Below are 21227 nucleotides of genomic sequence, written 5' to 3' on the forward strand. Positions count from 1 at the left end.
CAGTCGTACTCTACCAATGTCAATTCAAGTTCAACTAAGATTATTTAATTCTAGAGTTTATAATATAAATTATTTATATGTTTGTAAAATTTTTCTGTTTAATAATTAAGAGTGAATTACCGTAATACACTACTGGGCTAATAGTATCGTCGATTTTTACAGATTGATAGAGGTACAGATCCAATGGAGCCGGATTTGTGGTTTAACAACAGCGGTACCCAAACGTCCGAATCGCAAGCCAGTACCAGCGACACGTCACAGCCAAGTACTAGTGGTACTGCACAAAATCGTCCAAGATCTGGCGTTTTAGAAACTACAGCCAGTGGTAGCTCCAGACCTAGCACCAGTAGTGCTACCGCCGGTCCAATTGGACGAAGCAGTAGTGGAACCTCTGGATATAGCAGTGATGGTAGTCCTAGAGCTAGTAATAGTGGCACCTCTAGGCTTATTACTGTCGAACCTAGTGGTGGTGGTGGTGGTGGTACTCCGGGTCCTAGCACCAGTGGTACCACTCAAAACCAATCGGCTAAAACACCAGCCGAGAGAGTTTTGGACGAAACTTTGCCCGGTAGTTCCGGTAGCACAAGAAACGTCGATTCATCGACTGGTAAGTAAAGTAATTTTAGCATTATCGACTTATTTGTCACTTCCATTTCAGAACCTTCTCCTAGCACTTCTCAGAAATCGGCTCACAATCTTCTAACTCCGAGCAGAATGTTTTCGGTGATAAAAAAACCGACCACCCTAATCAGAGGTACTCAAACGTCGGAATCGCGGAAGCACAAAGCGGAAGACGCGAACGAGCCGAAGGAGAAACGCCTAAAGAAGAGCAACGGATCAAAAAGTAAATCTTCGAAGAAGAGCAGCAAAGACGGAAAGACTAATTCGGCGCAAACGCAAACGTCGACTGTTAGGAAGGAATTTCCTATTAATAATGACAAAAGTGGCGCTATTATATCTGATGATAGAGTTTCGACTGGGAGCTGGTCGGAGTTTAGGATGAGGAGTCGAACGGAAGACAGTAGGGGTAAGTTATATATGTTATTTTCTCGTATATTAAGAATAGCACTTGGATTTACTTGAGTCTCTCTCTGCTTCACTTTATGATGGATCTGTTGTTGGAAACTTCTGGCATTCGAATCTTTCTTCTTCCTTTGATAATTAGGATTTGCTGCAGCGTTGTTGAACAACGATTTTTTGCTGTAGGTACTAATAACTACAAAATACTAGCGAAATTTGTTTTGAATTTTTATTTCTATCCGATTTTCTTTTTTTCTTCTATAAACTGTATATTATAGAAGCTGGTCCGAGCGGTTTGAATCGACAAGAGAGCACCGAAACTGAAGAGGAAATCAATTTAGAATCGAATCCCTCCACATCGACCAGAGAATCAGGTAGAGATGCCAATAGAACGGTCACAGACGAGTTATTGTCTAACATCAAAAGAAACGCCGAAGCTGAGGTTAGAAATAGGATACTACCGATAATTAGGTCGCTACCAGCTCCAGACCGACCAGAATTAATCAGGTAAGGCAATTGAAATAATTAGACAATACTGTGTTCATTTTTAAGGTAAGCTTCGTCAAAGTATAAACACATGACGAAAATTTGGGGATCCGTTATATAGAGTTCCAATAAGCCAAAGCGTTCATATTTTAATCAAAGTCAAAATTAAGTTTAAACCTTATAAACTTAAAAAGGGGATAATTCTCGGGAGTTGGCTGTATACCATATAGTTAAAAAACTCAAACATCGAAGTAATGTAAGTGGTATATTAAATTAAAATTAAATTTAAAAAATCCAAAAGGATTAAGTTCAGTTTAGAAAGTTTTCGGACTATTCAATCCATCTTCAGTGAACTTTGTAAATAATCTCAAAACCAAACAGTGGTTGGGTTTACGTGGATTAAACCATACTTGAAAATATCAAATTAAATGGCAGTATGCCGATGAAATTAGATTGCTAACCGGAAACCATAAGTCCCTACTCTAAAAAGTTTTCTACATCTGAACTGTAGGAATGTTAAATAAAATATTGAGCATTTAATGCTCAGTTAATATAAATTCATACTATAGAAATAATCTAAACAAGCTGTTTTGTATTGTAACGTCTTAGAAAAACCGTATACCTGACTTGCAATATTATATTAGGGGACTCGAATGTAAACAAATCGTTGTTCAGCGACAAAAAAAAATCTTGAAAACTGAATACAAAACTTGTTATATTATCGATCGTTTTACGTTCCCTTTTAAAAGACAAACGCAGATTTCCTGGTAATTTTTAATGCGTACTAACGAGATAAACAAAATAGGGACGGGCTACAAAACTTTATACATAATTTATATTATTATATAGATAATATAGACACAAATTTAAAAACGCTACAGTATATACTATACAAATGTTTCGACCAGTCCTTAATTTCCATCTAATTTGAATAATATTAAAATATTTATATCCTAAAATGTTTTCCAACTTTTTAGGTAATAAATATAAATTTTTTAACAATATAGTAGGACAAGACAAATCTTAACTATCAGCTGAGGAAGTCAAAGGAAAAGTGATGTAAGTCATCTGAGCATCATTTTGACATACAAAAGGTTTTATTAGAAATATTATAATTAACTTTACGTAACATTTATAAACATGCTTGTGATATTTTTTTATTTATTAAGAACATATGTAACTCTACTAACATTTTTGTACAAATAAATCTATGTTTAGGGTAGTTTTTAAGGGGTGAAATGACTTACACCACTTTTCCTTTAAGAGTTTAAAGAGAATGTACAAAAAGCAAAACATGTTTATTGTTTTTACATTAGAAAATCAAAAATAAATTCACTAGTTTATTAGTCATTGTTTTCTTCTACATCAGGAAGTGGTCCAGCTTCGTCATTGACCTCATCAGATGATATATTTCTAAAATAAGAATGGTGAACTGGAGGAATGTATGGTAGTAAATAATACATATCCCGTTTTTTGGCTCGCATGACTGATCGAGGTGCTGTGTACAGGCAATCCAGTTGAAAATTTTTCAACAATGTTTGTCTTCCCTTCTGCTTGCTTTGAATGATATTAATTTGTGAAAAGTAAAAATCTTCATTTAGTGTTTATAGAACAATGAAAATGGCTCATCTTTTTTTTTATTCTAATCCACTGCATTTTTAACCATGACACTGATTGGTTATCCGTATTGGTTTTTCTTTTTGTAATTGATTTAGTTGGTTGTGTCAGATCTTTAAAGTCTTCTCTAAGCATTTTTGTGAAAATTAAAGTTTTTTTCTTTTTACGCCGAACTATGACGGAAAATCAATCTTCAGGCGTATAAATCTGTTTACCTTCACAGTGAGTTTCAATTGAACCAAAGTCTGAGTCGTTTGGTAAGCAAGAGTGTCCGCTTACCATAAACTTGTGATCAATTATTTCGATACTAATATTTTCACTTTGAACTAACTGTAACAAGGCCAAGGCAAAATTCCAGTTTCTATTTTGGCCAGTGCAGCTGTCATTGTACAATACAACATGTTTTGAATTTGCTGCACGTAATTATATGTGCTGTGTGACACAGGCACTGATTTCCTGAGATCCTTTCGAAGCTGTTATTTCATCCAATCCGTACATTTAGCCTAAGCCAGATGATAGCTCATGGCAACCCAAGTTGTAAATGTACATATTACGTTTATAGTATGCGATAGATGTGATTAGTTTTGGGAAAGCTAGGGATTTCTCTAGGTCTAGGGTCGGGCTGGTTCTGGCTCTGCTTCCACTTCCGGGTCACTGTTTTCCTCTACACGAACTGCTTGTAGGATGTCCTCGTCAGAAAGTCCAGATTTTGTAGCTAGATTTTCATCAACTTCTTCAAAATCTGTTAGCTCTTCCGATTCGTAGGATAGTAAGTTCAAACTGCCTAATGGCAGGTCATCTTCACCATCAGTCAATCCTTGATCTTCCAGCCATCCTGCGTGTTTGAAGGAATGTTTTATTGTATTGCTCGTCACCTCGTCCCACAACTTACTAATCATTAGGATGACGTCAAGAATGTTTAGTTTAAGATCGCTATTGTTCTCAACCAATTCCATCAAAAGTCTTCTCTGTAATGGCTTTTCAAACTATTGATGGCACTTTGGTCCTTAGAGAGCTTTCCACCAACGCACTTTTCCGATTTAAATTTTAAAGTTCTGATTGGTGTCATTTTAAAAAACAATCCAGTCTCACCAGCTTTGAAAATGTCGTCTGACGCATATCGGGCCTTCAGTCCAGGACACACGTTTTCTAGCCAATCATCCATTACGTTTTTGTTAACATCGTGAGCCTCTCCGCTGATTTGCCCGTAGTTCATCTTGTGCCGCAGCTTCCACTTGATCAGCAAACCCTCAGATGCCTTGAAATTCTCAATTCCAAGCTCAGTTGCAATAAACCCAAGCTTTTGTCCTGACCACAGGCCCAGAAAGTGGAATATGGTTCATACGCTGCTGTTTTAACCACTGACGCAAAGCGCGATCTAAATCTTCGTGCTGAGGTTTCCGCAACTTCTTTTTTTCTCACTTTTTTCTGTCCTTCTATATCGTAACCATAGTTAACTGAGACAGCCCCATACGGCGAACGACATCCGATTGCTTTTCACCTTTCTCTATTGCTTGAGATATCGATAACTTTTCCTCCACCGAGAACACTTTACGCTTTTTCGAAAACATGTTGACTGTTGACACACTGAGACACAACTCAAACTGGAAATGAAAAGTTGTCAATAGATAACAACAGTTAGGCACGCCGCCCGAACAATAAAAGCTAGTCACTTAACCCTGTGATAAGAATGAGTAGAATGGGTGGCCGCATTCCTTAAGCGCAAAACAAAACAACTGCCGAACAATGACCTTGCCACTTGTGACTCAGGTAGTCTGAACTTTAAACACACTAACACATTTGTCATCGACTATTGAACGCTGAAAAGTCATCGCTATAAAGAGAGAACGATATCGGTATAGAGAAAGAATTAATACATTGCCCTTATGACGAACCAACCAACGTTTACTATTTTCATCGTTATAGAGGGATTATCGTTATATAGTGAATCGTTATAAAGAGAGACTACTGTATTCGGAAAGTATATTTATGTACAGATATTTTATTGTGTGCCATTTAAAATACGGTCAGTCTCTATTTTATACGGTATTTTATATTTACATATAAACAGTATTTTTAATGCTGCCCAGGATAGGCGTGGTAATTTTAACCTTCAAAGAATTAATTTGTACTACATGATTGTATTGGAAAACTTCCAATGCGTCTTTCTTGTTTTAATAAAACACATTATAATTAGTTTGCTATGTATACTATTTTTTATGAAAGTAAATATTTGTCTTTAAAACTAGTAATTTTGTAACCTTCAAAAAAAGCAGTCCCGTAAGAAAATTTAAAGAGTTTATAGTTGTCGCATATAAACCATTACCTTAGCAGATACCGATGTATTTAAATACACAGTATTTGCAGACACTGTGAAAGTATAGTCAAAAATGTGTATGAAGTCATAGCAGACACGGGTGTCTGCTCTGCCAATACTAGGCGGATACCTCTGAGCAGACACCCGTGTCTGCTGTGGCACTCAACCTGCAATAAAACATAATAACTGATGCAATAAAACAGAGCAATAGATCACAACTGAAAGAAGGCTGTGAGAAGAATCATAGAAACGATTGAGTAAAATACCTGAATTATCTTTGAAAATACCTCGACATGATATTTGAATTTATTTGTATACTTTGTTTCTTTACGGAACCTTTCATAAGAGGATGCTTTACGATTTTGCGGTACTTCACATAATTATAGTTAATAAATTCATAGTAACTGTATTTCAGGTTATTCGAAAACAACCGGGAGCATGTCAAGAAGAGATTCAAACAGATGTATCCACAATTTTTACGAAAAACAGGTCGGCGCCATTTTACTTGTTACGATAGCACATCTGAAAGTAGTAGTTCAGAAGAGGAAACACACCACGATCATAATCATCGTCTTTCTTGGTAAGTAATTACATTCTTAGCATATTTCACCGTGTCTTATGCATCAAACTTATCGTTTTTCAGTTCTCAAAGACTGCCGTCTACAGACTCTGCTGCCACGAACTCCAATTCTAACTCTAATTCTTGTAACGAACTAGAGAGACTAGTTTTTCTTTTAACGGAAATAGATGATAACGGTACGGAGAGAGGAGCTCAAACTTCTAGAGATCGGGATACCCGAAGTAGTGCGACGGAAGGTACCAGTTCAACTGCTGCATCGAATGCTCCGTTAGACAATGCTTTTGTTCCTGATGCTGCTATTCCACCATCTGCCACGGTTACGTTACCTGGATCAAGTGATGGTTCTGAACAAAGTCCTACACAAGGTAAACTATATTATAAGACTAACAAAATTAATTTAACTGATGCGATATTTCAGCTTCATCCTCAGGCGTTCGGTCTTGTTTTGGTGTCTTTGCCATAGTATCAAGAGCATTATTTGAGACCTACTGAGGCATTGTTTGTATATTTTCAATGTATTTTATATGTATATTTTGTTTGTATGTATATTTTTTAAAATATATTTTATGATCTATGTGGTTTCAGACTCGCCTTTTCGTCGTTTCATTTCGTCATCCGACCGAAGCGGCTGGAACGACTGGCAGAGAGTCCGACCCTTAATGTCCAGTGATTTTAGACGTGATCTCTCTGGAGATAGCCAAAGACTAGAATCGTCTTTCCAACCTCCGGCCACAGTTGCTAACACAAACACTAGAACCACCAACTCAACCATATACACTTCTAATTCATCTCCTAGACGAAGATTTTTTTCGCATAGAATATCGGCGTTTATGCCCACTAGAGTAAACGTCATCAGATATAGAAGAGTTCCTAACTACTTATTAACCAGAAGCAGACTCAGTGGCAGGCCGTTGGGTTCCTCCACGTTCGGAGTCGATGAGCTGTTCAATTATTCCGAACTGGATAACTCGGAGGACGATCCCCCGCCACCGCCGCCGCCCCCCGACGCCGATCATCCGGAACCGCCGATAGTTTCTTCGTCGGAGAGCTCTATCAGTGATATGTACGCGAATATCGTTCGCGATTTAGAGTCCACGTTGGACAATGTTATTAGGATGAGGGTAAGTACAAACATTGTTGCAATTTCGTAAAGTTATATAATAGTTTTACCGTTTCGATTGTCCTGATTAAGAAAAGAACCCGTTATTACAAACAGTCGAGTTATAAATCTTGAAACTGAGAAGTTGTGTATTGATTCGATGTATGGAACATTCCTATACCACTGTCACTTCTCATTTCCTTTCGCACCTCTCATTCTTCCCTTCTTCATCTCCTCCCTGTCTCCCTCTCGTTACAATACTAATATTCATTTTCTCTCCGATCCGTCCCCTTTGACTCACCATTTCTCTATTTGCCATCCATTTGTTCTCCTTTAAACGATCTCCTATTAGAAATATTGTAGTTAAATCTCATTCTGCAAATAATCTCTCCCGCTGTATTATTCATTTTCTTTGCCTACTCACGTTTTATGTGCCATTCTGTTTCATAAAAAGGCGGAGTCTCGGCCGCATCTTCCCCACTGCGGGAGTTTATAATCCTCCCTCCGCTCTCTCTCTATTATCCCCTCCCTATCGATTTATTCTCTCTTTCGTTTTGTGATCGCTTTTTCCATATCCCTGTTGCTATAATGCTATAATTGCAATCCTCCTTTTCTCTCTTTATCACCCTACCCGTCTCTATCTCTCACTGCCCCTCCTTTGTCCCCATTTCTCCTTATTTGCCTCCCTTTTGTCTCCCCCTAGCCAATCTCTTGTTATAAACATAGTCATAACTCATGGCACAAAAACTCATGCTGCATTCTTCGTTGGCTTTGAATGCGTTGAAATTATGTTTTTTTCTTTTTTATCTCCTATTTTTTTCATACAAAGGCACAGTGTCGGCTTCTTCTTCTATAATTTCAACTATTTTTTTAATATTAATTTATCTCCCTCACCCTATATACCTCTTTTGTTACAATAGCCGCCTCTATTCTATCTGCCTGTCATTGTCACTATCTTCCGTGACTGTTTTTCTTGTCGTCTTTCCTTCTGCGGTAGCTTTTAATCCTCATCTCTCGATCTATTATCCCCTCCCTATCTCTTTATTCTCTCTTTTGTTTTGTGATCTCTCTCTCTCTGTTACTCGCCGCATTTTCTCTATCCTTCCTGTTATAATTGCAACCCTACTATTTACTCTCTCTATTGCCCTGTCCCCTCCCCTCTGTCTCTCGTTGCCCCTTCTTTGGCTCCATTTGTCCTGATTTACCTCCATTTTGTCTTCTCCTAACCAGTCTCTTATTATAATCATTATAGTCACATTTCATGGTCCAAAATACTCACGCCGCATGCTTCGTTCGCTTTGGATACGTTGAGATTATGTCTTCTATTTTTTTCTTCTTCATATAAAGGCATAATCTCACCCCTCATTTTCCACCTCTCCATATCCCCCTCCTTATTTCGCTATCCAATTTCTCTTTCTACTTTCACTATTCTCTCACTGTCCCTCTTTTATTATAATACCACTTCTCCTTTTTTCTATCTCTCTCTTTCTATCACCTACACCCTGTCCCGTTTGCTCTCCTTACCTAACTTTTCGCTATTTTCATATTCGTTCTTTATGCGTATGTTGATCATATTAATCATATTTTATTTCATATTCTTCTTCATATTTTTCATGTTCTTTCATTCAAATCAGTCTATCCATTGGTCACTGATTTAAATCCGGCTCGAAGGACCAATCTAAAACGGTAAGAAAAAAGGTGTTCGTCTCCGTCAGACTTCAACGTAATAGAAAAAAAAAGCGCAGATATATGTAAATGTTTATTTGACAACTGGTTGTCATTAAATATCATTCATCGCAGATGTGTTTTCTTAAGTTTCATTTTTTATATCTAAGTTAAGGTTTTACGTCTCAGAGATAATCGCATTTGTTAGCATTGTTAAAGTTTTTAAATAACAATAATGACTAGGTATATACTAATTTGTAAAATCCTTGTCTTGTATTATATACGGCGCTTTCTGTTTATATATGTTTACATTATTTAGTTTTTTAAAGGACCTAGTGCGCATAAAAATTTTCTTTTATTGAAATCTTTGTTACATTGGACCAGTTTTCAGCTAAAAGTCGAAATAATTGCACATTTAACATAAGAGGCGGATTTTTTATAATAGTCGAGTCAATGAAGCGTTTTCGGTAACCGTTTTCTGACTTTGATACAAAACAAAATTAGTTTCTTCTGTAAATTTGTCTACGTTTTGAAAAGCACTGATGCACATGAAAACATTACAATCAATTTGTCACGTTCGAATGATGTTCAGAAAGAAATCGAGAAAACGCAGCCTTTTAGGTAGGCAGAAGGGTTTGTATAATAGTAGGTTCAATGGTTTTTATTTCGTAATTCTCAGTAATATTGCAGTATATACATATACAAAGGAAATTTCAACTTTTTTCCCCGATTGGCTCGACTATTTCTTTAGGATATAGACGAGGCAATGAAATCAAAAGTTTTTTTCTGAGAATTTCTTAACTGAAACTTGTCATCGGTTCCTGTGGAATACAATGTTGTTATTTTTAGAGTTCCCGACCGGGTGAAACGTCAAGCATATTAAGTAGTTTTTCAGACAGACTTACAAGCATTTTGACTCAATCTGATACTATATTAAGAAACATTACCAGTTCTATGGATGTTCTGGTATCGAACACAAACAGGTATCCACAAGCAGAGGTAAGCTTCGTTTTCATGAGATTGCCAATGTCTTAAAATGTTTTTTCTTTAGAGTTCCAACACTCCCTGGTACTCCTGTTACGATTCCAATTTCTACGTCCGCGACCAGCGTTTGGACCTTTCACCTGATGCCAATAATTCAGATACAGTCAATTTATTTGACATATTCAGTCCTAGACCGAATTATAATGCCGTAGCATCGGATCACACTTATCCTAGGACGAGGAATCCGGACGAGCACGGCAATCCAGAATCCGGATCGCAGCTGGTAACAACAATACGTGCGATGATTAGGCAGATTCAAGGACAAGCCAGAATACTCAGACAACAGGTACGAATTTTTAATAACACCGTTAAAAAATGTTAAATTTGCGATCTTCTAATCTCAAGGTTGAAAACATTGAACGCATCGATCGAGCTATGATCGAGGTAGAGCAGCTACAGGTCATCCGACGACTCATCGTCGACCTGATTCGACACCTCGGGAACTCATCCGGCAGCCCAGGTCTGGCAAGCAGCCGCAGTAGCAGAAGCGGCGTGTCCAGCGTACGGCAAATGATGGCAGGCACGAGAATAAGCGATTCCACGCCGGGCGAATCGAGTGCCGATAACAGGAGACCGTACCGAACGTTCCACAATCGTATTCACGGCGAAGGCAACGGAGGAAGTTGTAGAACCGAAGGACTAGGTAGTCAACGAACTGACGGGGGAAATCCTTCCGGAGAAGGAACTAGTAGTGGCAGTAATCCGCTGACGAACTCGGTACTGAGAAGCGGCGGCAGAAAGACGTATCCTCCGTCAAAGATGTGTCGGTAAGTTGATGTTTTATATTATTTTCGGTGTAAATGTTACGAATCGGATTTAAGTTAAGAGGAAATTCGGCGAAAATTGTTTTATATGTTAAAATAATTACGCCGGGACATCTTGGAAGGTCGTAAAAAGTATTACAGTAAACTTAACATAAAAATTGTAACCTCCGTGTCATAATATGATCTATACGGTAATTACTTCGCGACATTTTGATTTTTTGTTCGTGATGATGTTTCGCCAATGTTCTAGGTACTTGTAAAAAAAACATTCTTCTAGGACTAGATAGACATATTTTTGAGTTGAATTTTGTTACTCCTAGCTTTCTACTCCCTTGAAGGAATCTTTATAGGACCTCCGAGATCTGAGTCTTCTGACTCTTCAGATAACTTCGCTAAAACACTGCACTGCTGCTATTACTAGAGGCGGTTCATTTGTACCCCAGTTGGTGACGTGATTCCCTGATGTGCTTTTCCGGCGTCAATTTTTGACTCATGGAGAGCTGGACTCATAGACGAAGCCGACGGTATTTTATAATGATTGAGGAGATTGCAACCAGCTGTCGTCTTCGTCTCTTTTATTGAGGCAATTTTGACGCTTTTCGATCTCAAGGGCTTCTCGAAAGATTAACCTAAAATCGTCACTAGCTATGAATATTGTCCCAAGCCCAAGCAGTGTTTTTTCAAAATTAAACGAGTTTATTCCGACACAAGTCTAGTTATGTCGTCATTTGCGGCATTTTATCATTTGTAAATGTATATATGTATGTATTTACCTTGCCTTGATGTATTATTAGATTATTAGTCATCTGCTGTATAAATTTAGAAAGTAAATAAAGTTGGAAAAATTTGCTGAAAAATTAATTTTTTTATATTATATCGAGATAGTATGACTGCAATAACAACTTTTAGCTAATATAACTTTGATAAAATGAAAGGCAGATATCGAGCACACTTTTCTTAATTTAATCTTGCCCAAGTACTTTCGCTATCTAAAGCATCATCAGGGGCATCTGAAATACGCCAAAAAACGTTTTTTTAAATGAAGAAGTTGATTAACTTCGATAAAAAACTCGATAAAACGATAAAAAAAGTGCAGAATGTAATAAACATAACATTAAAGTGTTTATTACATTCTGCACTTGTTGGATAGCTCAAAATTGACGAAGTAAGTCTAAAACGTTAATCACAAAAAAACTTTTATCATCCATTAACTTCTAGTTTTTTATCGAAGTTAGTCAACTTCTTCATTTAAAAAAACGTTTTTTGGCTTATTTCAGATGCCCCTGATGACACTTTAGATAGCGAAAGTACTTGGGCAAGATTAAATTAAGAAAAGTGTGCTCGATATCTGCCTTTCATTTTATCAAAGTTCATTTATTCGAGCATTCAACCTTATATGAATTTAGCTAATATGACTCCACATTGTTGTCAACGGTTATGACTTGTATATAATTTTTTTCATATTTTGTCATTTCTCTATCGTTTTGGGAATTAATAGGGTGCATTTTCAGGCATAATGGTAAAGGGTTACTAAACAAATCAATCAAAAGCTTCATACTTGTTTATTAACTCGTGTTTTGTGAGCCATGGCGCAACTAATAAACCTAAATGTCGGATAATTTGCTTACGGGTCGCTAAAATATCGAGTAATGGGCCGCGGTCTGTGCATCCCTGTTCTAACTCGTGTATAAAATGATATTCACCCCGCTCTAGCTTGGCTCGCCAAACTCGCCGACCCTCTGTCCTGCGTTTTTTCCTCCGTCCTTACTCAAACAGATCCGACAGATCTACAAGGCAAACTTCGCAATCTCGTAACACTTCTAGATCTACACCGAGTACGTCCACCACCAGCAACGCCACCCCGGAGCCGTTCTCTCCTTCCTCGTCCTTCAATAGTCGCTACCAGTTATCCTCCAATTATTCCGTCATCAACGCGAACACCATGGGGTTGATGACCAGGAGGCTGGAGATCCTGTTGACTGAAGAAATGGCGGCGTTCACGACGACCAATCAGCCGAGACAGACTCCCACCAGGGATAGGGAATCTCCTTCTACCATCGATCTGGGGGAACATATTCTGGCTCACCGACTGAACGGTTGCATTCTCAGAATGAACAGAATACTAGGTTAGTAGATCAATTAATATATTAAGACCAAATGGTCTACAGATTCTGTTTATTCGTAGGTAATCCCAATTCTGCGTCTTTGAGCCTTTACCGGGCGGATCCAATATTGGCAGTTACCCAAGACGGTGTATCTAGGTACGGAGCTCGGCACACTTTAAGCCTCATCATAGACAGCATGAGTCGTCATGTAGAAGATCTAGGAGATTCTCCTATTCCTCACGGGTAAGTAGAACATACAGGGTGAGTCATGAGGAACTTTACATACTTCTACCATATGTAGAGTCCCTCAGGGAGCATATCATGTGGCCACTAAAAAATGTCAACTCCTCTTCTTTATTAATTAACAGGGTGATTTGGGTAATTGACCATTTATTTCATTTTACTGTAGTGTTTATACGGCTCATTTGATTTTTTTAATTTTTGCATGATACAGTACACTACTATCAAGCATTCGACTGGTATTAGCTAAACTAAAAAATTCCAAGACTGGCTTTGGAAAAATTAATTTAGGGATTCGTATTAAATATTACACCCTGTATATATTTTTTTTTAAAATGCAATAAGTGATTTTCAAACTACATAAATAGCCAATGAAAACGACATATGTGACAATGTTGTGGCACTTTTATTAAATTTTTAGTGAACGATCAAATCTTACCAAAAATAGAACAACCATAATGAAGTATCAAATTATAAGGTAATTAATTTAAACAAATGTTATAAATTTCAAACATTTTAATTGAAATGATAAACTGAGTCACTGCACAACAAAAAACAGTAACTACTAACAATAACGAAGAACAATTTAAAAAAAAAAACTAAAAATGTACATAGTTATGATAAACCCATAAATTAGAACTGGAAAAGATACAATAATGGTAACAAAATAAAAATAATTCAAAATAGATTTTCGAAATGGAACCCTGCAGCCTGTAAACATTTTTGTTGCCGAGTTGTTAATTGACGTATTAGAATTACGGATACTCTGGGGATCGTTTCTAATAGTATTACAACAATGTATAATTCTATCAATTAATTGTTGTCGGTTATTAATATTCACTGCGTAAACTAGTTGCTTCAATCGTCCCCAAATATGGTAATCAACGGGATTGAAATCAGGGGATCTTGAAGGCCATGAAATAGGACCTGCACGTCCTATCCACCTGTTGCCATAAACATTATTGAGATGTTGTCTCAATGCCAGTAAAAAGTGTGGGGGTGCCCCATCATGCTGAAAATACATCCCTCGGATAGCAACGTTCGCGTTGGCAAGCAAATTCGGCAAAATATTTTGTAGAAAGTTCAAATAGACCTACCCTGTTAAAGGACCATCAAAAAAGTGAGGACCTACTAATTGGTTATTTATGACACCAATCCACACGTTAACCGAAAACCTTAACTGAGAACGACGTTCTCGAATAGCATGGGGATTTTCTTCTGCCCACACATGTGAATTTCGTGAATTATTGATCCCGTCTCTGGTAAATTGGGCTGTGTCCTGTATAGCGTTGGTCGATTATTGTTAATCCATCTACAAAATTCCAACCTATCGATCTCATCTCCAGCATGTAGTCGCTGAACCATTTGAATGTGATATGGGTATAGATTATTTTTTTGTAAGACTCTACTTACTTTTGATTGAGTAACATTGAGTTCTCGACTTACTTGTCTAGTGCTTATTGTAGGGTTCATAGTAACGGCGTCCATAATGTCATCTTCCTGCGCTTCATCTACATGTCGCTCTGTTGTTCCACTAGGAAAAGTGCCATTTTCTCGCAAATAATTAAAAACTGACCCAAATGTTGGATGACTGGGAGTTCGACGATTAGGAAATCTCCTGCGATATTCTCTACTAGCAGCCCTACCATTCCCATTACAGAATCCATAAACAAATATTATGTCTGCATATTCTGTGGTCGAAAACTGATGTGGCATTTTGAACGAAAGTAACAAAAGCTCTACCAAAACTAACACAATGTACTTAACGTAGATATGACAGAAGAAATATGTATTCTTGTACACATAAATAACACTTGATAATGACAATAATGACAATGGGTATAAAATATCAAGAAACGTCAAACGGTCAACGCCAACCTTCATTTTAAACTTTTTTAGATTTATTTTTATTTAGTACAGTTGATGCAATGTATTATTATTTGACATAAAATTTTAATCATTTACAATCAACAAAAACTAACACATACAAGAGGTATGACTTTTTAATCAATTTAATTTATTATTTATCGAAAATAATGCCCCAATACGATCTATGAGTAAAAATTTAAAATTGAAAAACAATTGATTCTATAGTAGAGATAATACAAAGTGACAGTAAAGATGTTAATTTTCTGCGTATTAGATTATGTTGTAGGAACTCATTTTAATTAAAATGTTTGAAATTTAGAACATTTGTTTAAATTAATACCTTATACATAATTTGATACTTCATTATGGTTGTTCTATTTTTGGTAAGATTTGATCGTTCACTAAAAATTTAATAAAAGTGCGACAACATTGTCGCATATGTCGTGTTCATTGGCTATTTATGTAGTTTGAAAATCACTTATTGCATTTTAAAAAAAATATATACAGGGTGTAATATTTAATACGAATCCGTAAATTAATTTTTCCAAAGCCAGTCCTGGAATTTGTTAGTTTAGCTAATACTAGTCGAATGCTTGATAGTAGTGTACTGTATCATGCAAAAATTAAAAAAATCAAATGAGCCGTATAAACACTACAGTAAAATGAAATAAATGGTCAATTACACAAATCACCCTGTTAATTAATAAAGAAGAGGAGTTGACATTTTTTAGTGGCCACATGATATGCTCCCTGAGGGACTCTACATATGGTAGAAGTATGTAAAGTTCCTCATGACTCACCCTGTATAGATAGTCAATCCTTTTTTTTTTCTTATAAGAATCGTTGTTTTCGTTTCTTGTAACGAGTTAGCTTGAAATCAGTTCAAATTGTTAAGGAGCAAACTCACTTTGCTCAGATTAGGAATTTAAAAAAATGAAAATACACAGTAATCAATAGATGAGGGTATTAAAAAAGAACGAATAGCGATGGCAAGGAAAACGAAGTGTTCACAAGAAGCAAGAAGGTGTATAAGCCACCAACAAAACAAAATAAAGATGAAAAGATGGACTTAATGTTGGAAATAATAAAAGAAACGAGGACGGAAATGCATTGGATGAGGTTAGAAATGAAAGAAATGCGAGAGGAACAAAAATAATTACGATAAGATATCAAGCAACAAAATGAAACTGTAGGAAATAATTTTAATTAACTAAATTTTAATTTAACTTGGAATAATTAAAATTAAACCGAAAGCTAAGGCAACATTATTAAAAATAATAATATCAAACTCACCTGATTTTCGAGTTAAAGCGCGTCGAATTTGAGTACACCGAGCTTTCGACTTCCTCTCTGAAGTCTTCATCAGGCCTGCCGAAGTCTCAGTCTCCCGAGTGCTCAGACCACTTCACTTGTATACTGTTCACTATATTCCAGCACAATTTTAAGCATTTTTCTCGTTTTATTTTCGAATGGTATGTTATATTTGAAATGAGCAGGTATCTATCAGATATGTTCATTATTATTGTTTGTTTGTTAGACAGCAGATGCATGGAGTCTTAGCAATGTCCTTACTACTCACGGAGCTAATGTTTCTCGTGGTGGTAGATTCTATTCCGCCACCAACAGGGGCGATTACGTTCCACGATAGGATATCACTGACTTCTAGGTTAGACAGATTATGCGGACAGATGCTGGCAGCCAGGTAAGAACTATTTTTTGTTAGTGTTATATAGTTTTCTGCTCCTGTACCAGTAAATCTAAATGTGTGGTCGATTATAACTCCTATTATAGTTATTGATTGGTTTCAGACAAAGTTCTTATTTGTCCCAACTCACAAGATGTCTCAGACTGATGAAGATTACGATGAAACATGCTCAAAGTGTCCTCTATCAAACATATAACGCGAGAAGAAGTACTTTATTGCCCCGCAATAACACGGACCGAAGAATGTTGCTGGGATCGATAAACAGGTATAAATATCACGTTTGCTATTATTTTGCTTCTGTATTTTTCTTTTTTGAGTGCTGTATCTACCAAAATCATTGGTTTTGGTATTTTTGCATATTTTAACTTAAACTTAGACATTTTTAAGGTATATAAAAATACATGTGTCTTTTTGTGTTTAAATTTGTGGCATTTTTTAAATAGTGATGACAATAACACAATAACTCAAAAATGTTTTCAAAGCCTACTACAATTTTATACGTATTTTTGCTTGTTAATTCCGCATTTTTGATGACTACTTTTGTAATGAAAATATGCTAATATTATTATGTCTGTATGATTCCGACCAATAATACATTTTAGTCTTCAAGGTCTGTAAAGACTAATGTGTTTCCGTATTTAAATTCGACATTTTCAATGACAAGCACTTTGCTAATGAATACAAAGTGGATTGTAGATTTGAGACTTTGCTTTCGATATGTTCCAAGAAACCCATAAAAAAGTGGTTGAAATGGTATATATTCATTTGCTTTTCCCACCTGCGCCTCGTCTTCATTTCTTTAGGTTTGTCTTCTTGTTTAGGTGTTTGAGAACGATAAGACGGCAGCGACAAGCGGAACATAACTCGCCTCAAGAAACTCCAGATAGGAATCAAGAATCGACTGCAGATACCGCATCTACCTCAAGTACTTTTAACAATATGGAATGGTATTCGTCGATTTCTGAGTTGATATCTCAGATATCATCAGAGAACAATGACGGTAGGTTATTTAGGTTTTTATATTCTAACGGGAATTAAACCCACGTTTCGAATTATTTAAACTTGTATTTACTACTTGTACAATTGAATTATTACGTTCTATAAAATACAGATATCTTTTACATTCAGATAATTTAGATAGGTATTTAGTAAATCCAAAAGTATGTCATTGCTAAAAAAATTTGGTTTTGAGTCCACAGAAGACTTTCTATATAATTCAAGAGGTTCATGACAAAATTAAATGTCATTCATCTTGTCGTACCTGCAACCTGTAGCGTTACAGGTCGGGCTACTTGATAATATATATTGATTTAATATTTCTGTTAGATGGTGTAAATGTGATTGATAAAAATAATTATTTTTACATTAGATTAAACATTATTACTATTAAAATCTTATTTTTTTTAACGAAGTCTATCGTTTAAACCATCTTCAAGTCAAAATAATGTCCGTAAAAGTGTCTTTCTACTTTTAGACGAAAATCCAGTTGACACTTCCCAACCATCTACCTCTCGAGCGTTCGAATCACCGAGTCAAGCCAACGACGTGTCTAGTAATAACGACAACAGCGACGACGACGACGATGATACCGACGGGTATGGTATGGGCAGAAGCAATCTCTACAGAACAAGCAACATCAATCTATCGCCCTCCCCGGGAGCTGATCAACCTGCAACTACTAGCGCATCAGTATCGCCACCTGCAACGCGGTATTCCAGGTAAAAAAATTCAAATTTACTATTTTGGTAGCATCATCTCGATAACTTAAAGTATTCATAATGACATTAGAAACGTATATATAAAATAAACCTTCCTTATTTCTTGTAACAGGCCTTGGAACGTTCCTCTGGTAGCAGTGAACGACGTCCCAGTCACCGAAACTCCCACGTTCACCCAGCGCTTTATCAGCCAACGAGCCAGGTTCGCGGAGCGGCTATCGGAAATGCGATCGAACCCTCAGATAGTGGGACTCCTGCGCCCAGGGTTTTTGCATCCGCTGTATTCCAGCGTCAATCCTTTCGACGCCGATCTAGATGATCCGCGCGAGCAGATCTACGACAGCGACATGATCACTACTGTCACTCCAAACCATCGGATACAAGCATGGGACGTGTCCGATTGGGGTATACCTACAATTGCGAGTCGTGAGTATTTTTGTCTCAGAAAATAATTTACACGTCGTGTTCACAATTAATATAATTAAAGTAGAGTGAGATATTTTAAATTTAGATTAAATCATAACATACTGCAAACCTCTGAAGGAAGGTTTTGTTTTTCTAAAAATAGATATGATACACCAAGCGTAGTAGTACTTAAAAAAAAAGAAACACGCGTTTTGCTGTGATTGTTGCTGCTGTGAGGTTAATTGGCATAGGTTATAAAATGGGATAGACGCCGATTTGAGGCTGAATATTTTACTGTTTGTACCTTAGTTAAGATGTTAGTCATCGCTATGTGAAATTTCATTTTAAGTATACTTATTTGAGCTCCCAATAAATATTTTTCCATGCTACTAAAATCGACTAATCGACATTAATTGTAGAAGAATGGGCAAAGGGCAACCAAAATATACATTGGTCCTTCGAGCCGGATGCATGGAACTGAAGACACTCTAGTTGTTACTCTCTTATTCTGATACTGCTTTCTCTCTGAGAAATAGTTCTTATATAATTTAACTCCCTATTGCTGTTGATTTGCTCGTCTTACAGTTTTGTCACTCAATTAAACAGCTAAACAGTACTCATCCAAACTTTCGCCCATTCTGTAAAATCCAAAGAGGTGTTTCTGGTTCCCAAAATAAGATAAATCACGTAAAGTTGGATATATATTGAAGGTTTATGTACAGGGTGTTCAAGAAAGGTATTGAAGTTTTGATAATTGAATATAGTAATAAAAAAACATCAATAATTCAATGGGTTTTTAATGTTTTAACTAATCTGAAACAAAGAGACACGAAATGGCGACAATTCCTCACGAAGTCGACGCCATTTTTGATACGATTTTCTGCTTTAATTGTGTTAAGTTCGTTGGTTTGTTTTCGTTACGCATACTTGTTATTACCACAAAAAATAATCAAAACTACCGAAGTCGGGAGTTCTTGAAAGTCAATCAATGATGCGGGAAATCATTTGCTGGCTAATAACCATTTGAAGTAGGTACCCGAAATAAAAAAAACCTATCGAATATAACAGATCTTATTTTTGTTGATTTACACAAAACATTTGACACAGTAAAAACAGTCGTTATCTTTAAAGCACAATCAGAATGCAGAATAGACCACAGATATGCGAAAATTATCCGAAATATATACGAACATGCAACAACTTTAAACATTCATTACATGTTTGAGAAGATAAAAATTGGCAGAGGGGTGCGGCGTTGAGGTACTTTAACCTAAAAATAATTGTAATCAATTGTATAGCAGAAGTCCAAAACAGAAATCGATGGAAATATCTAGAGCGGTCTATGTTCAACAATGAACAAATCAGTGCTGATTGATGATGATGCATGGAGTACCCAAAAAAAAAACAAAAATCATTGGCACTCCAAAATCGAATGGATTGCATCGTATTTAAGCCTTTTAATGCAACATATTGTAAAGTGCAGCTTATTTTTGTATATGCGATCGAAATTTCCATAAAAGCTGACGCGTCTTTGAGGAGAAAACGGTTCATCCGTCTCCAGACGAATACGGTTAGTTAAAGAATTAACTGGATTTTTAAATTTCTTAAATGTTAGGCTTTCTTTTGTAATTTTTGGAAATGTAACTTGTGATGACTTGTGTTTTAAGTTCACAAACTTCATTCACGAACGGTATACATAAACATCTGATTCTAGTTTATAATGCTATCGTCGCTTGGTGCGTTGCTAGATCGATACAAACGCTTAACGCAAACTAGCGAATCACCGCTTCGGTAACAAACTCGCACGCAAAAAGCGAGATACGTCTTCGGACATAACGCGATTACTATTAAATGCAGATGAAAAGTACTCGCTGCAGAAACTAAAATTTGCAGCTAACACGTTTTCTTTTGATTGTTGCTCGTATAAAACCAAATAAGGCAACATATTGAAATGAGAATTTATTTAACTGCTATGTCTTTATTTAAAGGTTCTTATTTTAATTTATTAAAAAGCACGATAACTTATATCAATTTATTTGACGAATCATACATAATTTATATAGGCGAACGTAACATTTAAATCTCGAGCGCGTCTTCAAAATCAACTGTCCTCTTCAATTAAAGTTCCGTTATTATATAGGAAATCCTGTTATTCGAGAACGGCGGCGATCTCCCCAGAAGCTCAGATCGGTTTTATTTCGGTCTACCTGGACACCTCGTTCGGATGATTCACCATAATTTGGGTCTCTAGATCCTTCGCCGAAATTTCTACAACAAAACAGAATTAGTCATAATATATTTACGGTTATTTTAGGCCATGATATTTATCGTAACAATATCTTTACTCCTTTCAAGATTTTTGTAAAACTTTCTTTTACAGGTACAAGGAACGTTGTCGTAAGCGAATGCAAGATCCACAACGATGCCAGCGTTGATATAGCCAAAGACGGATCTATCCTGGTAACTTTGCTGCCTTCGGGAGGATATTTGAACGTCACAAATCGATTAGGTAACAATAAAATCGTTGTATCAGCGAATTATTTTGAAACTAAAACAACCTCCGAACATTTAGTACATACATAAACCTCGCCGG

The 21227-nt window shown here is 36.5% G+C and overlaps 1 protein-coding gene across 2 annotated transcripts in view; it reads left to right on the forward strand.

Moving 5' to 3' along the window:
- Positions 1 to 21227, forward strand: part of LOC140437829 (uncharacterized) — a 39540-nt gene that overhangs the window by 8239 nt on the left and 10074 nt on the right. The window contains exons 7-23 of one of the 2 annotated variants that reach the window (XM_072527596.1): positions 163 to 607; positions 659 to 1027; positions 1299 to 1527; positions 5856 to 6020; positions 6084 to 6385; positions 6606 to 7141; positions 9634 to 9783; positions 9836 to 10114; positions 10174 to 10595; positions 12306 to 12718; positions 12778 to 12940; positions 16344 to 16508; positions 16615 to 16776; positions 17333 to 17511; positions 17986 to 18229; positions 18342 to 18655; positions 21015 to 21143. In XM_072527596.1, coding sequence (XP_072383697.1) covers positions 163 to 607; positions 659 to 1027; positions 1299 to 1527; positions 5856 to 6020; positions 6084 to 6385; positions 6606 to 7141; positions 9634 to 9783; positions 9836 to 10114; positions 10174 to 10595; positions 12306 to 12718; positions 12778 to 12940; positions 16344 to 16508; positions 16615 to 16776; positions 17333 to 17511; positions 17986 to 18229; positions 18342 to 18655; positions 21015 to 21143 — 4666 coding nt within the window. The remainder of the gene's footprint in view (positions 1 to 162; positions 608 to 658; positions 1028 to 1298; positions 1528 to 5855; positions 6021 to 6083; positions 6386 to 6605; positions 7142 to 9633; positions 9784 to 9835; positions 10115 to 10173; positions 10596 to 12305; positions 12719 to 12777; positions 12941 to 16343; positions 16509 to 16614; positions 16777 to 17332; positions 17512 to 17985; positions 18230 to 18341; positions 18656 to 21014; positions 21144 to 21227) is intronic. The other variant, XM_072527597.1, reaches the window with a different exon arrangement.

Source organism: Diabrotica undecimpunctata, chromosome 3 (assembly GCF_040954645.1).
Source record: "Diabrotica undecimpunctata isolate CICGRU chromosome 3, icDiaUnde3, whole genome shotgun sequence".
NCBI classification, from domain to species: domain Eukaryota; kingdom Metazoa; phylum Arthropoda; class Insecta; order Coleoptera; family Chrysomelidae; genus Diabrotica; species Diabrotica undecimpunctata.